The sequence below is a fragment of the Erigeron canadensis genome, chromosome 3 (assembly GCF_010389155.1).
Source record: "Erigeron canadensis isolate Cc75 chromosome 3, C_canadensis_v1, whole genome shotgun sequence".
Classification (NCBI taxonomy): domain Eukaryota; kingdom Viridiplantae; phylum Streptophyta; class Magnoliopsida; order Asterales; family Asteraceae; genus Erigeron; species Erigeron canadensis.
The window spans coordinates 39,114,298-39,139,954 of NC_057763.1; the positions used below are offsets into that span (position 1 = coordinate 39,114,298).

At 31.8% G+C, this 25,657-nt stretch overlaps 4 protein-coding genes across 7 annotated transcripts; 1 reads left to right on the top strand and 3 right to left on the bottom strand.

Annotated features, from left to right (window-relative positions):
- Positions 1–346: 346 nt before the first annotated feature.
- On the bottom strand, positions 347–7,721 carry LOC122592667 (bifunctional 3-dehydroquinate dehydratase/shikimate dehydrogenase, chloroplastic-like). The gene is made up of 10 exons (XM_043764951.1): positions 7,320–7,721; positions 3,457–3,565; positions 3,144–3,359; positions 2,632–2,972; positions 2,157–2,220; positions 1,759–1,867; positions 1,515–1,664; positions 1,291–1,439; positions 1,027–1,189; positions 347–707 (listed from the first exon to the last, which is right to left on the bottom strand). Exons 1-10 carry the CDS (start codon positions 7,517–7,519, stop codon positions 664–666), a joined length of 1,545 nt encoding a protein of 514 aa, XP_043620886.1. The 5' UTR covers positions 7,520–7,721; the 3' UTR covers positions 347–663.
- A 4,938-nt stretch (positions 7,722–12,659) lies between these two features.
- LOC122592577 lies at positions 12,660–18,442 on the bottom strand. 4 transcript variants are annotated; one of them, XM_043764837.1, is made up of 3 exons: positions 18,081–18,442; positions 16,473–16,751; positions 12,660–12,931 (listed from the first exon to the last, which is right to left on the bottom strand). In XM_043764837.1, the coding sequence occupies exons 1-2, from the start codon at positions 18,345–18,347 to the stop codon at positions 16,491–16,493; spliced, it is 528 nt and encodes a 175-aa protein (XP_043620772.1). In that variant the 5' UTR covers positions 18,348–18,442; the 3' UTR covers positions 12,660–12,931; positions 16,473–16,490. The 4 variants fall into 4 exon arrangements, with proteins under 4 accessions (XP_043620772.1, XP_043620771.1, XP_043620773.1 ...); XM_043764836.1 differs by lacking the exon at positions 12,660–12,931 and adding an exon at positions 14,952–15,364; XM_043764838.1 differs by lacking the exon at positions 12,660–12,931 and adding an exon at positions 15,559–16,068.
- Positions 18,443–20,156: 1,714 nt separating this feature from the next.
- LOC122592675 (probable phytol kinase 3, chloroplastic) lies at positions 20,157–23,000 on the top strand. The gene is made up of 7 exons (XM_043764960.1): positions 20,157–20,180; positions 20,278–20,460; positions 21,151–21,218; positions 21,311–21,442; positions 21,913–22,028; positions 22,130–22,244; positions 22,653–23,000. Exons 2-7 carry the CDS (start codon positions 20,305–20,307, stop codon positions 22,831–22,833), a joined length of 768 nt encoding a protein of 255 aa, XP_043620895.1. The 5' UTR covers positions 20,157–20,180; positions 20,278–20,304; the 3' UTR covers positions 22,834–23,000.
- A 1,692-nt stretch (positions 23,001–24,692) lies between these two features.
- Positions 24,693–25,642, bottom strand: LOC122594084 (glutaredoxin-C11-like). The gene has a single exon (XM_043766560.1). The coding sequence runs from the start codon at positions 25,065–25,067 to the stop codon at positions 24,768–24,770; it is 300 nt and encodes a 99-aa protein (XP_043622495.1). The 5' UTR covers positions 25,068–25,642; the 3' UTR covers positions 24,693–24,767.
- Positions 25,643–25,657: the final 15 nt, after the last annotated feature.

Below are 25,657 nucleotides of genomic sequence, written 5' to 3' on the forward strand. Positions count from 1 at the left end.
TGTGATTTAAACCACAATTTTATTTAAAACACGTCATTTCTCATTTGTTAAATTAATCATATTATTTGTTTTTTCTTTATTTTTTTAATTTTAAATTTTCATTACTCGTCACTCTTTCCAAAGTCCTAACAACATTTTTCCACACATTTTATAGCACATTCTAAACAACCCCATACATATTGTTTCACAAACCATAGTACTACACTACTACTGTAACATACAGTTTAATAATCAAAATAAACAATAATAAATAAGACCATAAACAACTTAAACCCCATACATATTGTATTCACAAAAAGCTCTTTTTTAGGCTTCCAATTTTCAAAATGCATAAATAAGCCAATTATTCAACTTTCAAACTCACCAAATCTGATGTATTATTACTTAAGGGCATGCCAGCAATGGTATATTGAGCACTACATTATTGTTTCAAAAGCTATATACATAAAATTTGGACCAATTCCAATAACTTCAACAGCATATTGAGCACTTCTAAAGCATTTCTCTGATCATGTCCATATCTGAATTCCTTGGTTACCAGCTTACAACACCTCCAAGGATTACTTATGTAATCTCGCAATTGTATTTGTGGTTTAGTCTTCTTCGGCCAAACGAAGATGATATCTTTTTGGTGAATGAACCCGAGGCACGAGAGTTGTATGATCAAAACTGTTCTAGTACAACCTTGCGCATGAAGTCCTCGGGCGCTGTAGGAAAAATGAAACAAAATATCCATGTTCTTAAAAGATCAAAATAGAGACAATCACATAACTATTATTGACATTTTAACTTTATAACCATGTTACCAAAACTTATATAGTTTTGACACTTGACATATAGTTTGATAAAAAAAAAAAAACACATAATGTTGGACTTGACAAATACAGTTTGATAAAAGAAAAAAGTGTGACACTTGAACAGACTTCACAAAGCTAAAATAAAGAAACTTGTGGATAACTAGAACGAAACAGCAAACTAAAGTAAGGTAAATAAAAGAGAGGGCTCAAGGCAGATAAGGATGAGTACCTAATCCATTGGTGAACAGCTTGAACTGCCCAAGTGCTTGTCTGATAAACATCTCAACACCGCTTACTACTGTGACTCCAACCTCTGCAGCCTCTTGCAATAGTCGGGTGTTTCTAGGTGTATACACCGCATCAAACACTAGATCATATGATCTCAAATGCTCCTAATAAAGTTGTTACGTAATGTTAATAATCCTAATATCTGTAAATGCCAGCACAAGCATCCATTCATTCACAGTTACAGACAAGAGAGGAGAAAGAGAACCTTGGAAACAGGTGTTAGGTGCACATCTGGTTCCATGCCGATAGCAGAACAATTTGCAAGAATCATTCCATTTTCAGGGCAGAATGTGTCCAATTGTTCGATAGGCAAAGCCTCACCTGAAACTGCTCGTGCGAGTGACTGTGCTCTCTCTGTTCATTAAAACCATAAGGTCATAAGATTGTCAAAGATCAAAATTAATCAGTATATTAAGTCAAATGCTTTACCAAAATTACGGTTGAAAATCACTACTCGGGCTCCTTTGCTTTTAGCACCAAAAGCTAGCGCTCGCCCTGCACCTCCGGCTCCAACCAATACAAATAATCTTCCATTAATGGGTGACACATTTGGTACTTGCCCATTTGAAACCTGCGTCTCTGTTCACCAGTAATATCAAAGATTGATCAAATCATGGAAAAGATGATTTATCTCTAAGTTAAATATATAACATTGCAAAAGCTATAAGGCTACCTTGCAGTGCATCTTCTATTGCAGTAATGCAAGCATCACAGTCTGTGTTGTAACCAACCAGCTTTCCATCAGTGGGCCGCCTAACAATTGTGTTTACAGCTCCTATTGACTGATTATTAATACCAAAGTTAGTATGAGCACAAAACTTTAACCTTTTAATATAAATTTGCAGAAAAGGCAAACCAAAGATTAAACTACATAGAAATGTTTGACACCAAAATGAATCTAATGTACATTGAGTAACGATTAAAAAAAATCAAGAAGTTCAATTCTTTGCAGAGATATGTAGTCAGAGAGAATCATAAAACTGTGTCAAAAATGACAACATAGAACTGATATCCAAAGATTATATCTTATAAAGTATGAAATATCTATAGGTTTATTTAATATTTATTCACCTTAGCTAGGGGGTCAACTTCATCGCAACATGCTACCGCTGATTCCTTATGTGGCAGTCCAATACTATGTGTTCCATCAAAGAGAATACATGCACGCATTAGAAAGACCTAGTTGATAAACAGTGTTATATTTTAGAAGCAACCTAGTTACAAGATCGGATTTTCAACAATCGAAATCATGGTGGAAATGTAAGCATACAATTTGATTTTTTTTTTTTAAAAAAAAAGTTACATGTGGAAACTTTGAGGTATTGACTATTGATATAACTTAAAATCACATTTGATAAACTAAATATACGTATTTACAGGAAATTATGATTGGACAAAAAAGTGGTTGGTCAAGCCTTCTGAACTATCACATACTAAACTGTTTTACCCCTTACCCAACCCACCCATTTTGTCAACTCCAGTTAGAAATATAGCATTTGCCTATGAACTCTAACCAATAAGCAGAAAGACAATCACTTTGTAGTACCTGAAGCCAGCAAAGTCAGTACATGAGTACACTCTGAGGAACTCTTTAATATTGTCAACGAGGAGCGGGACATAAATTCCATTAAACCCACAGTATCTAAAAGCAGGGTTATGCAACAAAGGACCTTTGCTATGACCTACTGGATTTGAGACAACACCAAATACTTTTGTATCCACATCCACATTATCGAGCTTATATATGTTCTTGATGCTGAGAAGAGGTGGCAAGCCAGGTAAGGATTTTCCTCCTAATGAACCACATACCATAAAAGCACCATATTTTGGGCCCAACAGTTGGCTTATAAGACCTCTATCTCCAAAAGCTCTTACAATCACAGGAACCTACAAATACCAGTGGTGGGGCAAATGAATCAGCATTTAGTCACCCATAAATATAATTCTCTCTGTTACAAGAATACAGGTCATTTTTTTCGTAAGATAAATAGACACCACGTTTCAATGACTATAGTCAATAAATCATCATTCAATGACAATGAGGAAAGATCATAATACCTGAGAATGAGTAAGGACATGAAAAACAGGTGCAACATCTGTAATATAAGCTACTTCGGTCACAACTTTCACAATATCAGCTCCTGTAGATTGTAATGCCACAAGCATATTCCCTATTTTTTCTTTGCAATAAACGCCACTTTTCAAGTAGCTCGTTACTATGATCTTACTATTTTCTCTTTTTTCCATAAGTTCATGCATCACATCATAAGCCAACTGAAATGCACAGCTTATATCAATAACAAAAAAATAGATACACAAACACGAAATAACTAGATCTTATTATGATAGAGTTGTAATAATGTAGACTAACCTCATAGTCTAGTTCAACGAATTCAACATTTAGTTCAATGGCTAGTCTCAAAACTTGCATACATTTGTGCTTCAAATCTCCTTTGCGTAAATGTTTCAGTGAATTTAGCCTGCAAATTTTATGAATAGAAATCTTTGGGTCATGTATGATGAATGTAGGCTTAGAAATTGCCCATTAGAGCCTTTGAAATTAAATAGGGGCATAGCCCATATAGACATTAGATCCCGTCAGAGTTTTGTACTTTTATGTTAGTTTTGTATACGATTTTGTATTTGTTTGTATAGTATAAAAGTTGTGTACCGACCTTTGCTTATCAACAAATTTTAATTTTCAACAATCGTTTGCCAAAAATTTATTAATTAAGGTATTTGAAAATTCTCATGTGGTTTATTTTCTATACCTTTAGGGAAGATGTATTTATATATCTATCTTCATATTTACTAGTCAATGTTCTACAAAAATAATAATTTGCAAAACATTCCTTTCAAAAAAACCTTTGACATTCTGAAAAAGTAGTCTTGAACTTTCCAAGTAATAACTGATGTTGAACTTGAAATTAAGAAGTTAATTAACACATGTATTATTCAGATGCCATGTATAAAACTAGAACAAGTGGGCTTGAACTTTCCCACTACCTACCGCAAAATTACGTTTCTAGAATTCTCACGTCTTTTTTTTTTCCACACTTGACACTAGCTATCATACTTTTGTTTTTCTCTGAGTCTAATAGCATAGGTTAATGTCCGGCTATTCGTTATTTCTTAATGGAATTCTATAAGCCTACTAACGACAAACAACATTAGGTAGCTACATACTACTGTAATAAAGCCACCAGAGAGAAAATCTACCGTTTTTATTCCTGATAGGATTTAAACTCAAAACTTATGATCTCAAATACATCTCTTCAATTTCTCTTGCCAATTAAGCTAAAACTTATTGTTAAACTAACTCATCTACGTGCATTACACATACAATTAAATGGACTTCGCCTAATTGTCTTAAAAATACGACCAAAAAAAAAGCATCTTGAATGCTATTATCTGATTTTTCTTTTTCATATGCATGAAAATTAATATCGCTTGAACTTTTTGCAAATAGTTTGTTACATTATGACGTAATCAATCAATGTATGTTATATATACACATATATGTTTTTTATTTGAACTCGTGTCGACGATCCCATGTTAGTATGTTCATCTAATTCAAATACTATGTAAAGGACATAAACGATATGTCTATTCAATAACTATCAACAACATATAGAAACACATTTCTGGTTTGGATTTTTTTAAATGAAAAGGATGGGAACTCAGACTTTAATGTTCAAGAGTCATTGTTTAAGTTATGAACCACTTACTGTATTTATTTCAAGTCATCATATCTCGACACAGAGTACTTTGAATTCAATAAAATGATAATAATAATAATAATAATAATAATATAATAATAATAATAGTAATGATAACCGAATTTAGATAAAAACATTTTATAATTAACCAATAATAATAGTATCAAAAATATTTTATTAACTTCTTCAGAATAAGCCCAAATGTACCGTTTAAATAATTTGGAATAAATATTAGGAGTTGGGACCACAAAAGCCATACTTAATAATAGGGTATCAACTCAAGCACCAAAATTAATGTGATATGGAGCGACTGAGAGTGATTCAGATTTCAGAATGGAACAGCCACGGACTTGATATGTTCCAACTTCACTGCCTCCTCATCCCACAAACCATAATCCATACCTTTCGCCTTTAAAAATAATATAATAATACATACACACATACATACATACCTTTCGTGTACTATGTTACATTAAATAAAGTTATGCAACTAAATAGTTTTCAACGATTCATGTAAAGTACTTTACTTTCTATTCAATAAAACTATTATACGATCCTAGATTAGATTTCATTTCTAATAGGGAGTATTAACTATGGATATAACTAACTATGATCAAATGTCTATGTCATGTAAAGATCTTGTAAAATGTCTATGTCATGCAATTAACTTTCAAATCCTGATTATTGGATATACCTGACCAATCAAAAACTTACACGTGACAGCTTATATGGTTGCCACATATACCTGAGTAAATCAAATAACCAATATTTGAAAGTTCATTACATTATATAGAGATTTTACGAGATTTTTACATAGCATAGACATTTTGTCATAGTTAGTTACATCCATACATAATAATCCCTTTCTAATATGTTGTACATTTATGTATTATAACTTTTAAGCCGTTACCTTTGTTGGATTACCGAAACTTTTCAAAATACAACTCGCTGTCTATCAATATAACTAAAAAGTTACAAATTCACGAGTCGACCACAAACACAATTACACAAATAAAATCTACAAGCTAGGGACATAACGTAAAAATGGTTGGTGAGGAAGGGACTTAATATGTATACTAGGAAGAAGATAAACATATGATTTGATATTATGGAATGCCACCTACCACTAGGTTACGTCCAATTTCCATGTGCATCTGCACATAAACTCTCGTCGTCTTCCCTACCGATTATATATATATATATTAGAGTATATATTATATTACGTTATATTATATTATATATTATGATTATGATATTATATCATATATCATTATCATTATTATTACCTCCACCATCTAAAGTTTTGTTTTACACTCAAGTCTGTAACAACTCTAAGGGCATAATTTATTTATTTAGAACGGCCTATATGGACATAAATAATACGCCGTATGAATAAAACAAGGATGGATTAAGTATTTGGGTGGGCTCAAAATTGTTTAAAACAAATTAAAAGTTGTGAATATATAGTAGCTAGCCTTCATAATTGTAATATATGATCATGTAATGTTATATATGGACTTTTTCATAATTTAGGGAAGTTCTTAAAAGAGAAAGAAAAAGTTGCCGATGGACTCGAATGGAAGAGATTCTTTCTAAAAGGGACCCACTTCCATCAAATCGTTACTCATTGATGTACCTAAAAGTGCATTGGGAAGTAGACTTTGGGATAAAGGAAAATGATAAAGTGTGATTAGTCTTGAGTTGGAAACAGTTTTAAGCTAGTACTGTTTTTTTCCCCTATAGACATTAACTTCTTTTGGGTAAATCATGGGATATGAACGACAAAAGCATGAACATTTGTAGTCATGTTTGTACGAAAATATAACATTCATTATTATTATTATTATTATCATTATTATTATTTAAAAGATTTCATCCGATATATTAAATAGAAGCTTTTATATAAAGTTGGATGATACTTAGATATGCGTTTAAACATTAGTTAGAGCATATAACTTGACATGGGTTGAAAATACTTTTGTATTGTATGTCAACTTAGTTAGATGATCATTTTGGATTATTTTGTTGGATTGATGAATGATGATATGATATATACAAACAAAAAAATATCAAAGAAAAATAACATATACACAACAACACTAGTCATGTATAAATAACAAGGTCATATTTCACAAAGTTATACAATGTGAAATATATTACTTGTATCCGTTATGCATAACTTATTTCGTAGTCATGCATAACAATTTCATATTTTACAAAGTTGTACAATGTGAACTATATTTGTTCATGATTTGTCTTCTTATCAATTATCATGCATAACAAGTTCATATCTCACAAAGTTGTGTAATATGAAATATATTGATTGTATCGGTTATGCATGACTTTTGCTAATAGTCATGCGTAAGTTCACATTTTATATAGTTGTACAATGTCAAATTGTCAACTATATCTTTTATGCATGACTTGTCTTGTAGTGTACATACCACTACCGGACAGAAATTAATCAACCAACAAGCTAGAGGAAGAAAATGTTAACGAAAGAGAAATGAGGTACCTAAATGAAACAATTGCAGGAAGAGTTCTCTGCTTCAACAGAATCTCAACATCAGAAATATGGAAGGTAGTCATGGAGTCCATACAAAGCTCAACAAGATCTGCACCTTCTTCTTTAGCTTTATCCATTAACTTCATCATCTCTTCTTTGGTTTCACTTTCTATTGTAGCACATACTAAAAGTTTGTTCTTGAAACCCATTTGGTTAAATGTAAATCTCCTTTGTTGGGGGTTCAAAGGAATAGAGTATAACTGGGTTGCTTTGTATAAGAAAATATAACATGTGTTTGTGTGTTGGGATTCTTTATAGAATCCTTATTTAATTGAAGATTTGCAATTTCTTGTGGCCTCAATAAATGGTTATTGCTACCTACCCACCCTGAGAGTTTGCCTTTCTCTTTACTTTCTTCATGTTTGTCCTCATTATCAATATTAATAGTTTAATACTATGTGTTACTGTAATTAATACGGAGTAATAAAGATGTGAATCTCAGTATCTAAAACACACATGTGGGTATTTCGGTCGATACAAGAATATACTCGTCTCCCGAGAATAAGTATTTCTTTTAATTAACATTCATGGTAAGTGTTTAAGTTTAGCATTAACCATTTATCGGCTCTATTTTAAATAAAAAAATTTTTGTGTTAAGTATTAATTCGAAAACTTGTATTAATTAGTTAAAATTAAAAGACATATCTCAGCCCATATATTTATCTTTCATTTTATAGGTAACAACTAACATTTTTATATGGAGATGGTAATATAAAGCTGTCGGTACATAAGCTTAACTGTGGTACACTCGCATATTAGTTTTTTAATTCATAAAATTCATGGGGCCCAAACATTTATTCATTAAACAAAAAATACTAAAAAATTAGTATGTGAGGGGTTCCACACTTAAGCTTATAGGTGCCGAGACAACCTTATATTCACTTTCCAGTTTTGTAACAAGATTACTGTGAAAAATGAAGGTTAAGATAATAACAAATGAAGAAAAAAGATATTTTGTTTAACCAAAATCAGTTTGCCATTTTGCCACCTTGAACATCTCTAAACAATAGAATAATAATGGTCTGGTCACTCTTTTTTTTTTTTTTTTTTTTTTTGAATGGCAATGGTCTGATCACTTGATGGGAAGAAGTTTTAACTCACTAATTCAAGTCGCTCGCTCGCTCAATTGGTTGATGACTCAATCTACACAATCTCCGGTCATGGTCCCAGTCAGAATGGTTAAGCAAGAAATTCAACTTTTATGTAAGAAACAGTAAATGCACCTTTCAAGCCAACAACAAAGGAACACTGGCTTCTACTCTTCTATTTCACTGTCAGTTGAAGTTTATCTTTTTAATCACATGGTTTACTTTCTTACTCGATTATTGTCCCGCATAATATACAGGTAAATATATTTTTATATTTATATATATCTAAAATACTATTTTCTTAATTAATAGTTAACAAATTAAAATATTCAATTTCACTTTATTAACATTTGTTTTTTTTACCTTGATAATTTCACAAACACTTATTGTGAAATAGAAATAATCGAAATAGAGAAAAATAATATATCCTAAATACTTTGAATTGTCAAGTTAGAATCCATCATTGACAACACATTAGTAATGAGTTTAGATTTTTTTTTTCTATAATAACTTTGCAAAATTTATGAAATATACTCATGAATGGAGTCCATACTCCAATATTGGTACAATGTAAAGTTTTTTAATGGTATTTTTGTAATTTTGTTTCTACAAAATATTAATAAATAAAGAATACATATTTTTGCAGCTATATTATCAATGTACTGTATGTAAAAACGTTATATTTTTTTTTCAAATTCCTTTATAATAGTAATCACAATAGTCATGCATATTTAGAAGCTAATTTATATATCATTAATTTCGATAATTTATTTTATGTTGTTTAATAAAGCGCAACTTTTCCGTCATCACATGCTCCAAAATTACAGATCAATGTTAAAGGTTGACATTCCCAAATTTGTCACTCTTCGAAGCTAAACTCCGCCTTCTCAACACTATCGTTGATAATTTATAATCCCGACATTATTATTATTATTATTATTATTATTATTATTATTATTATATATTGTAGATACAAAATATTACAACATTATTAATATTTAATTTTATTTTATTATGGTTTAAAATATAACTTACTATCTCTTCTATAAATAAAAGAAGATTGTTTCTAGAAGTTTTTTAAAATAAAATTCTTATGTGTCAAATTCATATTATTTCCTACAAGTATTTTAAAAAATCATGACATCATAATTCATTTTGATTTTTTTTTCATTTGATTTTTTATAATTTAATTTAATTTGAAAACTAAATCCTTTTCAAACTAATATAGCCCTCATAAATGACAAATCTAGCAAATCTTCGTACTACAAATTTCATGCCAAGATTTTTTTTTTATAGTTATTAATTATTATCATTATGTAGCTTAAATATTAATTTCTTTTAAATTGTAGCTTAACTAAAAGAATATAATTATAAATTTATGTGTATTTTATAAGATTTTTAGCTTTAATAATGGTTTTTCCTCTTAGACAGTATCGTAACAATTTTCATAAAGAAAATTCATTTCTTGAACTTGAAGGTGTAAAGCAAATGAAAAGTTGATTGTATCATATTTATTTAGAGCTTTAAATACATTAATATATTTATAACTTTATTTCTCATTCTCCTGTCAATTTCTCTCATATATGTGATATATAGTCAATGTGGAACTACTTTATTGCGTCATTTTCATTTATTATTGCATTATTTGATTATGTATTCTTCATATATAAAAATAAGAAAATTTGCAATTATTCCTTTATTAAACATTATTGACTATTGACTATGCTTTATTTTTTTATATGATATTAACTATTATTCTATTGGATAATATATAAGATAGATAGTATTATTTTATTATTAGGATATATATTAGTTATTAATCTATTGAATATATTGTATTAGAATTATTGGGTAAAAAGTGTAAATTTGTGATGGAAAATCAAAAAGTGTAAATTAAATATAAATGGTTTTTTTTTATAGTTATAAAAAGTATAAGTATTAAAATTGTCATTTAGTAAAGATAAAATAATTAAATTTGATCTAATGGTTCTAAATCAAAGATATGCTTTATTTTTTTTTATATGATATTAACTATTATTCTATTGGATAAGATATAAGATAGATAGTATTATTTTATTATTATGATATATATTAGTTATTAATCTATTGAATATATTGTATTAGATTTATTAAGTAAAAAGTGTAAATTTGTGATGGAAAATCAAAAAGTGTAAATTAAATATAAAGAGAGATTTTTTTGTATAGTTATAAAAAGTATAAGTATTAATATTGTCATTTAATAAAGATGAAATAATTAAATTTGATCTAATGGTTCTAAATCAAAGATGGAATCTATCCAAGGGTTCTTGTTTGTTTAGGAATGAATTTAGCACGTTGTTATATATATATATCGGTAGATTGGGTCAAAAGTAGCAAAAGTTATCAATTTACTCGTGCACCGTGAAAGGACTTTTGGGTGAAAGCTTGCAGAATTATGGTCCATGGTTATGTAAAAGTAGCAAAATATATCAATTTACTTTCTACAGTCACTTCCATTATCATGTGAGCTATCTGCAGTAATAATAGCAAGTCCAACTATCAAGTACAACTGTAGAATCTTTGATATTAGGGTTGTAAAACAGGAAAGAAGCTTGTTCATGTTTCTTCAAGAATTTAAACGAACACATAAACAAACACAAACACTTAAACAAACGGAATTTGGAATTTTTAGTTCGTGTTTGTTGATTTAAGTGTAAGCAAACAAATGAACGAACACAAACATTATAGGAACACATACATGTTTTATGTTTATTAAAATAATTATCTCTTTCATTTTGTCCTTTAAGAAAAAAAAAGTACAAAAACGCAACATAAACTGACATACAAACATACAATATTTAAAATATCTATATATATTGTTTTTTTCATTTATTCATTCTATAATATTGCAACTTTATCTTAGTTGCTAATATATATGTACGTATATACGCCATATACCAACTCATATAAATGTACAAACACATGAACGAATGTTAACGAGCAACTTAACGAACGTTCACGGATAAAAGGAATGAAGAAATCATACATTCATGTTTATTCGTTTAATTCAACGAATTGAAATATTGTTCATGTTCATTCGTTTATTAAATAAACGCTCATCCCATTGAACATTTTTACAAACTGTTTGCAAACATTTTCTTTGTTTACAGCACTATATGGCATGCAAACACAAATGCAGCTAAGAATTCGCAATCAACTATGAACTACGAGAATCAAATTTTACTAGTAACCTCAATAAATAAACATGTTACTTGTAACATATAAAAACCATTACACATTTACACACAAGGGCTGCTAAAAACCTTAAAAACTACTAAAATTTGTCAAAAACCCTTACCTGCTAAAAATCATATAAGTATTAAAATAGAACTAGTTGCTGTTGTGACTTTGTAGAGATACGATAGTACTATAAAAAGTTGGGTACAAGTTACTTTCAGTTCTAATTCCACCACTAATTAATAACACGCAAGGTATATAGAAGAACATCAACCTAGCTTAGTCTTTATTATACAACTACTAAAACGTGCGTTTACAAACCGGAAAATTATATACCTTATATATATATGTTGGTATAGAAGTAATTACCGACCTCATTCTTTGTTTGGAAACTTAGATATGTAAGCATAGAAACAAAAGACATGTGAAAATTTTAACTCCACATGATGAGATGTTTGCTCAATGGCCACAACTGTAAACTTCGTTATCAAATTATCAATAAGTTTTCCTCTTATTCCTAATAGTGATGGTGAGTTTTTTTGGTTCTGACTGATAATTGCATGAACTGATTGATAACTTACACCAAGGACACATGAAGGTGTCACCCACAAGTTCATCTTCCAACCTACAAATCCATGTGATACTTTTGGACCTTTTTTACATCACAATTCACTAGTTTGGATTCGTGCGTTTGGATTCTAAACTTATTTACCAACCGTTGTACACTTGTCGGGGCTTCTGTATATGGGTTTCATTTGTATACCAAAAAGGTTTTATTTTGGTCCTGACCCATTTTTACCACTTGTTTTTGTTTCTCAGATTTCTCTTGTTGATACAATATTTAATATCGAGAACCTAAAACTGTATAAAAAAGCTAACAACTTATACCAGCTACACTGCGCCAATAAGGGATGAAGATTTGCACTGGCGAGGTCAAGAACAAACTCTATTACATACAAATTATAACTTTTTAGAACTTCTGTTTCAAGAATGATTAGTACATCAACTTCAAACTATAAAAATAATTCAAGGGTTAATAAGACACATGGTATATACCCTGTAGTAGTATATTTTTATATTATAATCAGAACATGAAAGACACTATCCAAAAACATTCAAGCGCTGTCTGGTATATATCACTTATTATGTCACTAGCGACATATGTAGGATATGCCGATATGATAATCAACCCCATGAAGTCAAAAGATCACAGCTTCTGGTTGGAATTAAACTCCATATGCATTATGCGCTAAAAACCTAGAATGTACATATATAAACAATGCACATAGGTAAATTTTGGTTGATTAATATATAATGTTCACCTTTGGGGGAAAAAAAAAACAATGCACATAGGTATCACCAATGTAAATGAGCCTAGGAATCAACCAATGACACCACTAGTTGAAGCATTGGGTTTCACAAGGTTGTGAGTTCACCTAATGTGGTTTTTCCTGAGTATGCTACTCCGCGGTAACTGGGGCACGTCTAGACACTCGTGTTTACTCCGTAATAGTAGTTTCTTGAAATACGTCATTCCAAAAAAAATGAAATGATCATAGCAATCACCAATGTTAACACCAACTCCCTAAACCCTAATGTACACTACATTGATTTTAAGGTTTTACACTACTTTGCAACAAATTGATTTTAAGGTTCATACCTGGTCTAGTGTAAAGAATGTGAGACAATCCTTTAGTCTCCTGTTGAGATAGCTTTACACAGTTTGAAATTGTTTAACAGTGGACTTGATTACTCTAACCTCACAGAAGATTGAAAAGCTTTGGTTTTAAAATGCTAGGATATTTCTATAAATTAACTTTTTATAAAACAATCAAATGCAGTACTTATATAAATCTCGTTTGAACAATAATGTGTGAGTAACAAGTGGTCATGGATGTGTCTCTATGACGTTCGAAAAAGATAACTATCTCAGTGTACTGAGTTGCACCGTTCATTAATTGTAACAGAGAAGTGCACTTCTATAACGTTCAAAAAGTAAACAATGGAGCACTTCATAGTTCATACAATCATACCCGATTACTAAAAATGGCCATGTTCAATACGACTTTATATCATATAGGGTTTATAGGTAAATATTGGACTTATAGGTTCTAATGGTTATTTACTTTTTCATGTATTCCTTGACTTATACAAAATAAAAAATAAAAAGATCCTTTAAGTCATTAAAAGTTCCTTTGGTGTCTAAATCAGGTCATCCATCAACCAAAAACGAGATGAACCAATAATTTCTCTATTATTTACAAGCAAAAGATTGATTGATGCATTTTTAAGAGCTAAATGGGGGAAAAAATTAGTGGCTTATAAAAGATAAATGAAAAGGCATGAACATTCTAAAAAAAAGATTCTAAAAGGACCATGTTACTGGATAATAATTGAGGACCCTGAGAAAACAATAATTTAGTGACTTGTAACACAAAAAAAGGTTCAATGACTCGTAAATGACAAATGGAGAATGGGTGGAGATAATAACCCGTAAACCCTATAATACAACGGAAACCATTAGCTACTAATGGGTCCCACATGTATACGTACATTACTACATTGTATTACACACACACATATATATATATATTTATATATATATATATGGGGAAGTGATATTCGTATCATTTCTTTTAATTGATGTACCACAATTGTGCATTAGTGGCTTGTACAGTCAGTTGTACAATTTGTACACTGTGATACATTAATCAAAATGGTGGTACGAATCACTTCCCACATATATATGATCACACATATCCAAAGTAGCTAATTAAGTAAGTATAATACTTGCTAAGTTGCATAAAGGCATTTAAAGAAACCAAGTTCCAATATATCAGGGAAGTACTCAGTTGACTAGGCAGTTCACATGCATTTCCCAAAATTCTTCACAGGATATACATATTATATCTGATGTCAGAAAGATGCTCGTATATTAACTTTATTTACAACCACAGTTTGTCAGCACATAAAAAAATTCATTATTACATATTCTTTTACATATTTGCTATGTGTCTCAATTTACTTATGCTTATTATTATCTCGATGATGATTGATTAACGATTTAGATCTATATACTAACACCCCCCCCAAAAAAAAAACTTTAATAACTTTTCACATCCTATAAAACTTCTAATGTTTGATTTGACATGTCTATTAGAAAAAAATCACCAATAAGGCAATAATCATATGTGTTAAATACCTCTATTTGACGAAGAAATATAAAAAATTAAAAAGAATAACATAAGAGAGCTTAATGTAGCACAATAGTTACCAGTAGACAAATAGCATTATTTGCATTTCTTTGTAAGCAGCCAATTGTATAAATTACAAAAATACCAATAAAAGCAATATGGAAGAGAAAACAAAACAAGATTATGAAAGGAAACTTACTCCTAAGGATAGTTATGAGCTGCTAATGGATCATATTTGTTTGCAAAGTGCTTCTAAATAAGCTTAACATACAAAATCAGAAATAGAATTGATGCAATGTCCTGATCCGTACACCAACAGCGTACACCACCAAACGTGTTTTATAATGTTGTACTGGACAATTCAATGAAACATGTTTGGTGGTGTATGGTCAAAAATTAATGGTGAACAAATCCAGAACAAGTTCATTCTCCAGTGTTGTAAAAAGAGTTTTGGACTTGAATGATTCATTAAGAAATACAGAGTACAAGATGTTGCCTGCTCCAATAATAAACGATTCATTAAGAGAATATAAAACAAAGCAAATTTTGATCCAGAATATACATTTTGGTAAATGAAAACTTCATTCTCTGGTGTGGTAAAAAGAGTTATGGATTGAACTCTTGGGTTTCATTTATTTATACAGCTTTCCATCATCATCCTTCGCTTTTTGGAACCACTTACAGAACTCATAATTAAATCTTATTTCATTCAACCATATAGTCAGAAAGGAAAACAATAATGAAAGACATGAGGTTTGACTATGGATAGATAAAAAAAGGATAACATATAGAGATAAGCCGCGCAGGTTCTTAGCTGTCAATTTCTATAGAATGGGACTGATAGAAGTAAATCACTAAATGATCTAAACTGATAAAGGGCTTTGTATCTCTCTCTTATGTCTCGACAAACTTCACCCTGACACCCATCATAAATAAAATAAAAACTGAAAATAAGACTGGAGCACATCTGTGCGTCCCTAATTGGTCACCTAATGCTGGTCCCAGAAATAAGGAGGCAGCCAATGCATAAGTGAAGATTAAGGTTTAAGCCTGGGAATCACCTTCCTTGATCTAGGGGCATTGCCATTTGACTCCCCTGGCGAAGCCCAAAGTAAGCGTTTACCATTTTTACCAACACTAATTGGAAAATCATAGCCTCAACAGCACTCAAATTAACTGAAGACAAGCCTTCACTAGCATCTAAGTAGACAATGCTTCGCCTGTTACTTAAAGTAACTTAAGTTGTCCATACCTTAAAGTAAAGAGTTAGAAACATGAACTAGAATCTCTAAACGAACTATCTCATATTTGCTATCCAAAGATAGAGAAAAGAACTGGGAGTCAATAAGACAGTAACCCTAAGTTTCGTAGCTAGGACAGCTATCTCATTCAACTAAAGACAAATCAATATATGAAACCGGATACCAGGGACTAGCCCTTTCACTAACTACCTAGACCAGGTACCAATTTAATACGCCTCATGCCCTCATATTGCAAATTACAACTGACTTAAATTAATTATTAATTACAAACAACTTACAGAGTTACAGATGTGACTATGTAAGTAGAATGTGGTGGTCAAAATCGGAAAAATAAAGTCAAACCTGGCAAAGACTAAGCATTCACTCTTGCATTATTCGTTGGAGTATGAGATTTATAGCTGCATTTGCCGACGAGAATGCTCCATGAAAGCTCTCCTGATAAGATATGGTTTCCAGGTCCATTGCCATTCTTAGCAATATATCACCTAGATCAGTTTGGCTCTCCGTCAAAGATTTATAGTACGAACGCGCTGCAACAGTGCTGATGTCTACATTAGTTGGCTCAGGACAATATTCATCATCCAACCACTTGTGAAGAGTTACTCTTAACCATTCTGACTCCTGCAGTATGATAGAAATAAGTTTAAGCATCCAACTTTACGTGTATTACTCTTACTTTAAGTAAAGATAATAGTGGTTATTTGAAAAGTTTGCCAGGAGCAAAGTTACTAAACTCCTAATCATTTTAATGAGAAAGGAGATGAGGATAATGAAAAATAGTTCCCAGGGTTTTTTTTAAGTCGTGGTATGATGGCTGGCTTTAAAAAGACTAATAAGAATATAAAATCCAAATGCCCGAAATTAGTCAACATAAAAAAAGTTAATTGTCCAAATTTGGGGATCAGGTAGCTATACTAGCTACTCTGCTATCAGAAGAAAGAACCATCTTAACTCTTATGTCAAAGACCAATCGTTTGTTTCTAGTATTTATAAGAAAGATCCATCAAGGATACAAGCTACACATAAATATCATTCTTGAACATAGTAGTAGCATAAGTGTATCAAGATAAAACATTTCACAGTTGATAAATTCAGTAAATGATCTGTAGCTCTCTGCGTCCATACCAGCACAGGCAGCAACAACTACTAAGTTACTTTTTGTCATGAAGTATGCCCTTAAACTACAAGCATGGATATTACATCTTCACAGACTTCGCGTAATTCCAAGGGCCTTTTTCCACGAGAAAAAGGTTTATCTAATTTGGTGGATTAAGTAAAATACTTCTATTTACAAAATGTTACTGATCAAATGTTACTTAAACAATCATCAAGGTTATGATAACCACTACTCACCTCGACCAAACATCTAAATACGTTATGGATCAAATAAAATCTATTATCCTATATCGACTACACTTTCCTTGTAACAAAAAAAAGTAAAACAAAAAATCTTAATTCCTTAATTGCCATATATCCTATAACCTTAGAGCTCCTACAGTAAAGTCGGGCAGTGCATACTCCCACATAAACCTCCAAAATGAACTTCCAACTGTAAACCTCCTCAAACTTCATAGTTTAGGATTTCCTATGACGAACGACCTATACAAAGTGGATTCGAGATTTTCACGAGCTACTTGAGTTCGAACTCTTTAAGATTGAGGCCAGGCATAATAGTTATCAAGCTGTAGATAACATTACTGATCGATTGAATAATCTGCTCGGTTTATGTGAAAGCTTGATTACTAATTTTGAGTCAAACGAGACAGTCAAACTTAACAAGCCAAACTAGCAGAGTTAAAGTGAGTTTTTAAGCTCTAAAATAAGGTTACCTATAATCATAAATAAGATTATTTGAGCTCGATTTTGTAAACTATTAATCAGAATTCTAGTTAATAATATTTGAATTTGAGCCGGATAATTAAATAAGTAAATGCGAATAATAGAAATTACCTCCAAAGCTTTAGAAGAATCCAACCAGGCGTTCGGAATCCTAATTTCTTCAACCGATCCTTCTTCTTCTGCACTTTTTGGATTGGAATACGAACAACGCCTTTGAACAGACGCAAAACGACGCCGGTTTAGCTGAGAACTGACATTGCGCGCAACAATCGGTACGGAACTACTAGTAGTGTGAAATTCAGGAATACGAACATAATCGAGATTGGATGTAACTACTAGTACAGGCGGTTGGAATGTGAATAATGATATTGATTCCATTAGGGTTTGTGAGCGCTTAATTTACAAGATTTTAAACTTAATTGGGCGGTTGGAACGGAAGATTTTGTTGGTGAGAAATTAAGTGGACACATTATGAATTGGGATGGTTTGTATATGTTATATGGATGGATAAGGCCTTTTATATATCGGAGCTGGCAAATTTGGTCCTTTATCTATATCCAAATGTTTTTGTTTCGTCCTTGTACCTTTATTCTTATTTTATACAATAATAAATTTACTACTCGTAAAAGTAATGTTATATACGATTTTTATTACCATTAGTCCATTACTTATTATGTTTGGTTGCAATCTCGGAATGAATGGGAAACAAATTGAAAACGACCAAAATATCATAAATAAAGTTGTTCCCTATCTCATGTCATAGCTTTGTCATTTTTGTCATCGTGAAAGGTTAGATAAGCAACACCCCATCATTGTTAGGTTGTTGTCGATGCTCCTTATAGGAAATGGGTGGACGAGTTCATGTGACAATAAAATCAGTTTAATTGATAATACTTCCCTCCACTAAAGCTATTAGGAATTAATTTCATCCACCAATCATTGCATGACACGTGACCACAACCTCAACAATTCATTCATTTTTGTTAGTTTCATATATATAATATATATGGAGAGAGAAAATGTTATATGTGATGGTAAGGATGAAGTGAAGATGAAAGTATCGTAGTGAAAAATTAGTTATTGAGTACGTCTTGAAGAGAAAAAGCTAATGTGGCAATCAAGATGAGATGATGACGGTCTCAGAATAGAGAGACCTAACTAATACAATATAATGTAATCGATTTGTTTGGTTGAAAGGTAAGGTAAAATTTAAATATTTAAGAGATGGAATTAATATTAGACACGACACGGACATACATAAAAAATGAAAAGAACGGTTACAACATGAATAGAATACTTGGGAGAATAAAGGATTTCTTTCCCTATGTCAAAACAAACGTAATTTGTTCATTTCGTTGAAATAAACCATTCCATTACTTCACTCATTTTTTGATAACAAACGCAGGTGAAATGAGTTAAACAACCTAAATTTAGAAATGTATGTAAGACTTAATTAGAGATGTGAGGACATTACTTCTATTCCCTCCCAAATTATATACTTCTATCACGTTTTACATGATTCTAAAGGACAGCATTTCTAAACAAGTTACTATGATTTTTCTTAAAAACAAACAATAACAATCCCATGTGTGAAAAACGTACTTAACTACACAGGGGCAGAACCACATACAACTTAGGGGTAGCGGGGACTATGAATCCGTTAAATTCATGTAGTACAAACTTTTCGAAAAATGATGTATTTTTTGACGGGTCAAATAAATATGAGATACCAATCAATGTGACTAAATTTAAACCTTTAAAACATTTTTCTATCGATAAAACTTATAAAAACGTATATGTACAACTAAATGATAAATAAAAACTACTAAAAGTGCAAAAAAGTTCTTAAAACTCATTATAAATAGCCAAAAATCATTTAAAAACACTTAAAATCGTAACATTTTAATCGTTATCATTATTATTGTTACTTAACACCGATACAAGACTAGGGGAAATAAATTTGTTTTACCGGTCACTTTTAATATATGTATTTGCTTCATTCAATTCATTGATGATGACGTTACATATGGAAACCTCCACATGCCATATGATGTCCCACATGACACATTTAAAACAAGTAAATCAACCGTAGCTTTGTGAATGTATAATGATTTACACGAACAACTTTATTATATTCAAATAAGATTTAAGTATTTAAAACAACTACTCGTATATCTTATTTTACAAAAAAAAAATAAAAAAAATTGGCAGGTAAGCTAATGGAGCTTTAGTCAACTCACATGAGCTCCTAGAAGTTAAACTAATTTGACAGTCACCCTGTATCTTGTTTCTTTTTGCAATCTGGCAGTTAAATAACGAACTGGGTCCTTACAAAATGAAGTCAACAATGGCAAGGGCTGCTACTGGACCAATGCTATTGCCTGAGTTTCCGCTAGCCGGCGATCTTTGTGCCTTGGTTATCTCCACCTGTGTTGCAGTCATTGAGCTGCGAATTTTTGAAGAAACTGCAAAAAGAGGGCTATTTGACCAGGTGTATTATTCACGCCTCGATCATCCAAGCTTTCATATTATTTTTGTTTTCCTTTATACTACTTTTGACAAAATCTTTTTAACTAGGAAAAATATGCATTTAACTAAAGGATTGTTGTCTAACATGTGTTAGAGCATTTTTAAAAAAATAACAAATTGTCATTCAATTACATCTTTTATGTGCACTCATGATACATGCTAGATAATCCCTTTGATTCAAGGATATAAGTGGTATTTCAACAAGTAAGTGATAAATTTGTATTACTTTAATTTATAACTAAAATACTTGTAGCATTTCGACCGAACTTCTATGTAGTTTTGAGCTTTGCAAATGAATTAGAAATCATATGTTGTTTTATAGTGATAGTCATGTTAGGCTAAGAGTAGTCGCAATGCGTTAGTAAATGTCTCATTAGTCAACACCATTAGGTTTGTAACTCACCATTCACCAATTATTAGGTCACTCATGGGTGGGATGATGGATGGAATAAATAGACTTGTGTTGGATGTTTAACGGATTATTGATATAAATGGTGGGCTCTTATAAACTAGTGGTGACATTGGGGATGGGTATTTTTTATGTGGCGCTAATAGAGACCAGTTATCCTGGTAACATTTTTTGTGCAATTTCCCTTTTTTTCTTATAACTTATATTTGTATGCATTTATTTTCTCATATTTTTTTTTACCAGAAACTAAACAGGAAGCTTTTGCATTTAACTTTTGGCCCGATATTCATGCTATGCTGGCCCCTCTTTAGGTAAGTTAAAGAAGTAACAAAGAATGGGACGTTTTTGTTATTTCATGCATGATGAAGAATTGATGATGATGGTATTGTTTACATTGTTACAGTTCGGGGTGGCAAGGAGCAATTCTGGCAGCACTTGTTCCTGGTGTCAACATAGCCAACGTGCTTCTCATCGGACTTGGAATAGTGAAAGACGAAGCCACTGTTAAATCTATGAGCAGATATGGAGACTACAGGTTCTGAGATTTTTAATATACATTGTTACTTACTTGTACTGTAGATGTGTCAAAATGGGTGGGTTGGGTAACTGATCAAGTGGGTAACTTTCTTGGTACGGGTTAAAATGTGTTGGGATCACCCAAAACATTACATTCACAAAACTTTACACTTTCAATAATTTATAAGTGTCTATTATGGTTAAAAGTTTATGTTATCAATTTATATCAACAATAAAAGTTTTTGAAAAAATGATTTAGGAGGTTTTGATGCATTCAAAAAACACTTTGCAAGACTTTTAACCGTCCTGACTAACTCCACTTTAGCTAATGTCTTGATTTACATGCCTGACTCACTAGAATAAAATTGACATAGACCGAATCGACCCAGTCATAAGTATATCGATCAGAATGGTTACCTCTATTCTGTGTGGATACCGTCAAATTACCAAGGTTCATGAGATCCGTTATGTTGTTTTATTTTGTACAAGGGAACTTATTAAGGGTCCAATGTACTATGCTATTACAATCACTCTGTGTTGTGCAATCTACTGGAGAACGTCTCCGATTGCCATTGCTGCTATTTGCAATCTTTGTGCTGGAGATGGTAACGACTCTTTATGTGATTAGAAAACAATATCCTTATTCTAATTTACCAATACCATTTTTGTCTAGAGTCTTATTCTCTTGACCTTATTGTTGCTCCAGGTATTGCTGACATTATTGGGAGGCGGTTTGGAAAGAAGAAGCTCCCTTATAATACCGATAAATCTTTTGCTGGGTCCATCAGCATGGCAATTGCTGGTTTCATAGCATCTGTCTGGTAACCTATATACTGCATAAAGCCTCCTGGATACTTTTAAACAAAAGCATATTAGTATTGAAATGATACTTGTGTTAATTATATATCTGGAGTCCTAAATTAACCCACTGATCTGGTATATTTTGACACCTACACAGTCAAACCATTTGATCTGAACCGATTTTACCACATTGCCTGATACGTGCCACCCTCAGTATACTAAAACACAGATTTGGGAAAAGATACCGAGTGATATATAACTCTCTGATAGGGTCCCCAGACCGTTGGAAGAGTGTTCATTTACATTGTCGTTAAAGTATCACTACTTTATACTAGTTCATTTTTGGTTAAGAGTTCAGTCCCTTGGGGTTTGAACTTGAAGAGCCTAGCTATTGTGAATTTCTGATGTAATGTTGGTGATGTGTTTAGGTACATGTACTATTATTCAATGTTTGGCTTCGTTGAGAAACGTTTTGGAACGGTGGTTGGGTTTTTAGTGGTGTCCATTACAAGCGCATTCGTTGAGTCCCATCCGATAAGCACCAAGTTAGATGACAATCTCACGGTGCCACTTTCCTCTGTGTTGCTAGGAACTTTGGTATTCTCATGAATATTCGGAGTTGAGAAGACTGGTCCTTTTTACTTGAATTTCTGAACTCCTTATTTTGTTGAATAAATTTGGCTAATTTATTTTCTTTCATAAAGAGGAATAGTTATACTGGCTGTTTATAACACAAAAGATAAACATTACAATTATATGATTGTGGCTTCACGACATAATTACTTACCCTAATGGGACAAATACATTTGTTAACATCCATTTCTTTCCCTTGACGAAGCTAAGGGCTCAGGTGACTAAACATTTCACAAGATATCAATAAGTGTAATATATACCACTAACTTTAAATTAAGTCGTGATGAGCATTTAGAGATACTTGGTGTATGCATGTTTATAGACAAGTTGATAATGTCATGTAGTTTCTGAACTCCTTATTTTGTTAAAGTAGATGAATGTCCGCACGAGGCAGCGGTAATGGTGGTGGCGGTAATGTGACAGTGATGGCAACAGTTAGTGGTGGCGTCGACGATGCGGGTAGTGTATGTTATTGATGTAAAAGAGAATGTAGTTATTTTAGGAATCAAAAAATAGATATTATAAATTACTAATTTTTATTAAGGGTATATTAGGTATTTTATACTTATAAATAGTATTAGTTATATCGGTAAAGACATTATGGGTAATTAAAAGTTAAAAATCGAATCAGCCTCATAATCTCTGTCTCTTGGTCTAACAAACTGGGTGGTCATGCCATATTGCATAAGATTATCATCATACAAAGGCAGATGGGGTGAGTTTGTTATATTAAAGAGTAGTAATAAATTTGGCTAACTATTTACTTCGATAAAAGAGGAATAATTATAAAAGCAAATTTATAACACAAGATAAACATTACAATTACATGATTGTGGGCTCACGACATAATAATGACTTGACCTAATGGAACAAGGACAACATCCATTTCTTTCCCTTGGAGAAGCTAAAAGATTTTAAGGCTCAGGTGACACAGCAATTCACAAGATATCAATAAGTGTAATAAATATATCACCAACTTTAAATTAAGTTGTGATGAGCATTTGAGATATTAAGTTTATATGTTTTGGTGGGTGACCAGTTGGCCTTAAACTATACTACCACATACTATGAATATAAGGTTTATAGACATCATGCGTCGCTACGGCCACCGCTGGTCTCCATGTAGTTGCGCATTGTTAATCATATCCTTCTAGTTTCTAACGTGTCATAATCGCATGAATAATAAAATTTATAGATACAAATTGTAGTATATTCCGTATACCTTTTTCCTGTTGAAACATCAGAAATTCATTATTTGGGATAGTTTAAGAGTAAAGAAAAGTTTGTCGAAAAAAATAATAATAACATTCTCCCTCTCTTGATCATGCAAAAATTTAAACGACATTCATTCTTAGAAAAAACTTTTATGAGATTCACCTCGGATGCTTGCCATTGGGCATTTGTGATTTCAGTTACATCGTTTTTCAGTGTCACACTGTAATGATATGTTCCAGGTTTATATAGTTTCGGCCTTCTTCTTGAACTCATATACTCAAAAAAAATAAGTGATTAGTATTATACTAGTATTAAATAAGCAAAAGTGGGCGTAAATCAGGAGTAGAGACACATCCTAGCAATGCATGAGCCCTGAGTTCGTATCTTTACTTACATCTATCTTGTATAATGCAGGTTATGCCTGAATCCATCCAAACACTTATTGTTTACAAACACCAACAGAAAAATAGTTATATTGTATAAAACTTACAAGCATTCAAGATTTTTGATACCAAGGTTTTATAACAGGAGAAAAAAAAAAGAAGCAAAAACTATGAGAAACTCATTTAAAGTTCGATGCTAATACAACAAAGTCAACAAAGCCGACAAAAAAGAGCAGCTCTTAAACTTAGTTTTTACTTTTCATTAACCTAACACGACTTTAGTAAGCACTCAAAGATACATGTTAATACATGCTAGAACCAGATAGCTCGGGCATCAATAAGCTTTTGTTTCAGAGACCCATCAACATGGAGGGAAATGACATCTTTGGCCGAGCCAATATATTTACCACCTACAAACACTGCTGGGACAGCAGGATTACAACCAAGCCGTCGCAGGGCCCACTCCATATCTGCATCATGGTCAACTTCATGAATGGCAGGACTTGCACCAAGCTCATAGAACAATGCCTTGATACTATGGCACATACAACACGAGCTTTTGGTAAAGATCACTGCTGCTTTCTTAGACGCTAAATCTTTCACTCTATCCATTTGGAAATGGTTTGGACTTTGATTGCTTAAAGCTATTGATCAAGGTGAGATATTGCTTGAAATACTCGAAGGCTGACTTGTTGAACTTAGGTCGTCTTATCACTCTTATATAGGCGACACAGAAGAGAAAAAGGAGAATATAAACGAATAGTAAATATGAAAAGATAAGTTCCTTTTGAATATTTTTATTTGGATAGGGGGGGTTGTGATGATTTGCTTGATAACGATGATTTTATGCTATTAAGTATTAACAAGTTGACACATACGCTATATCTTCATGTTCATCAATAGAAGCCATGTAGGTGGAGCATATATTCTTTGGTTTAGTGCACAGATAATTAATTGAGAGGCAAATATCGGAGACGTACGAATTTTCAGCTTGCTGATGTGTAAAAAGGTGGGAATCCTTTTGTGAAACCTGTAGAATTAACGGGAGTCAGAAGGAAAGGTTGAATTAGCAGACGATGTGACACAATCACAAAGAATTTAGCACGAATTAGGCGTTGAAGACTTAGCCTATTGGATGGTATATCTCAAGAAAAAAGGCTCAAATAAAAATAAAGAATAAAATAAAATTAAGAAATATACAA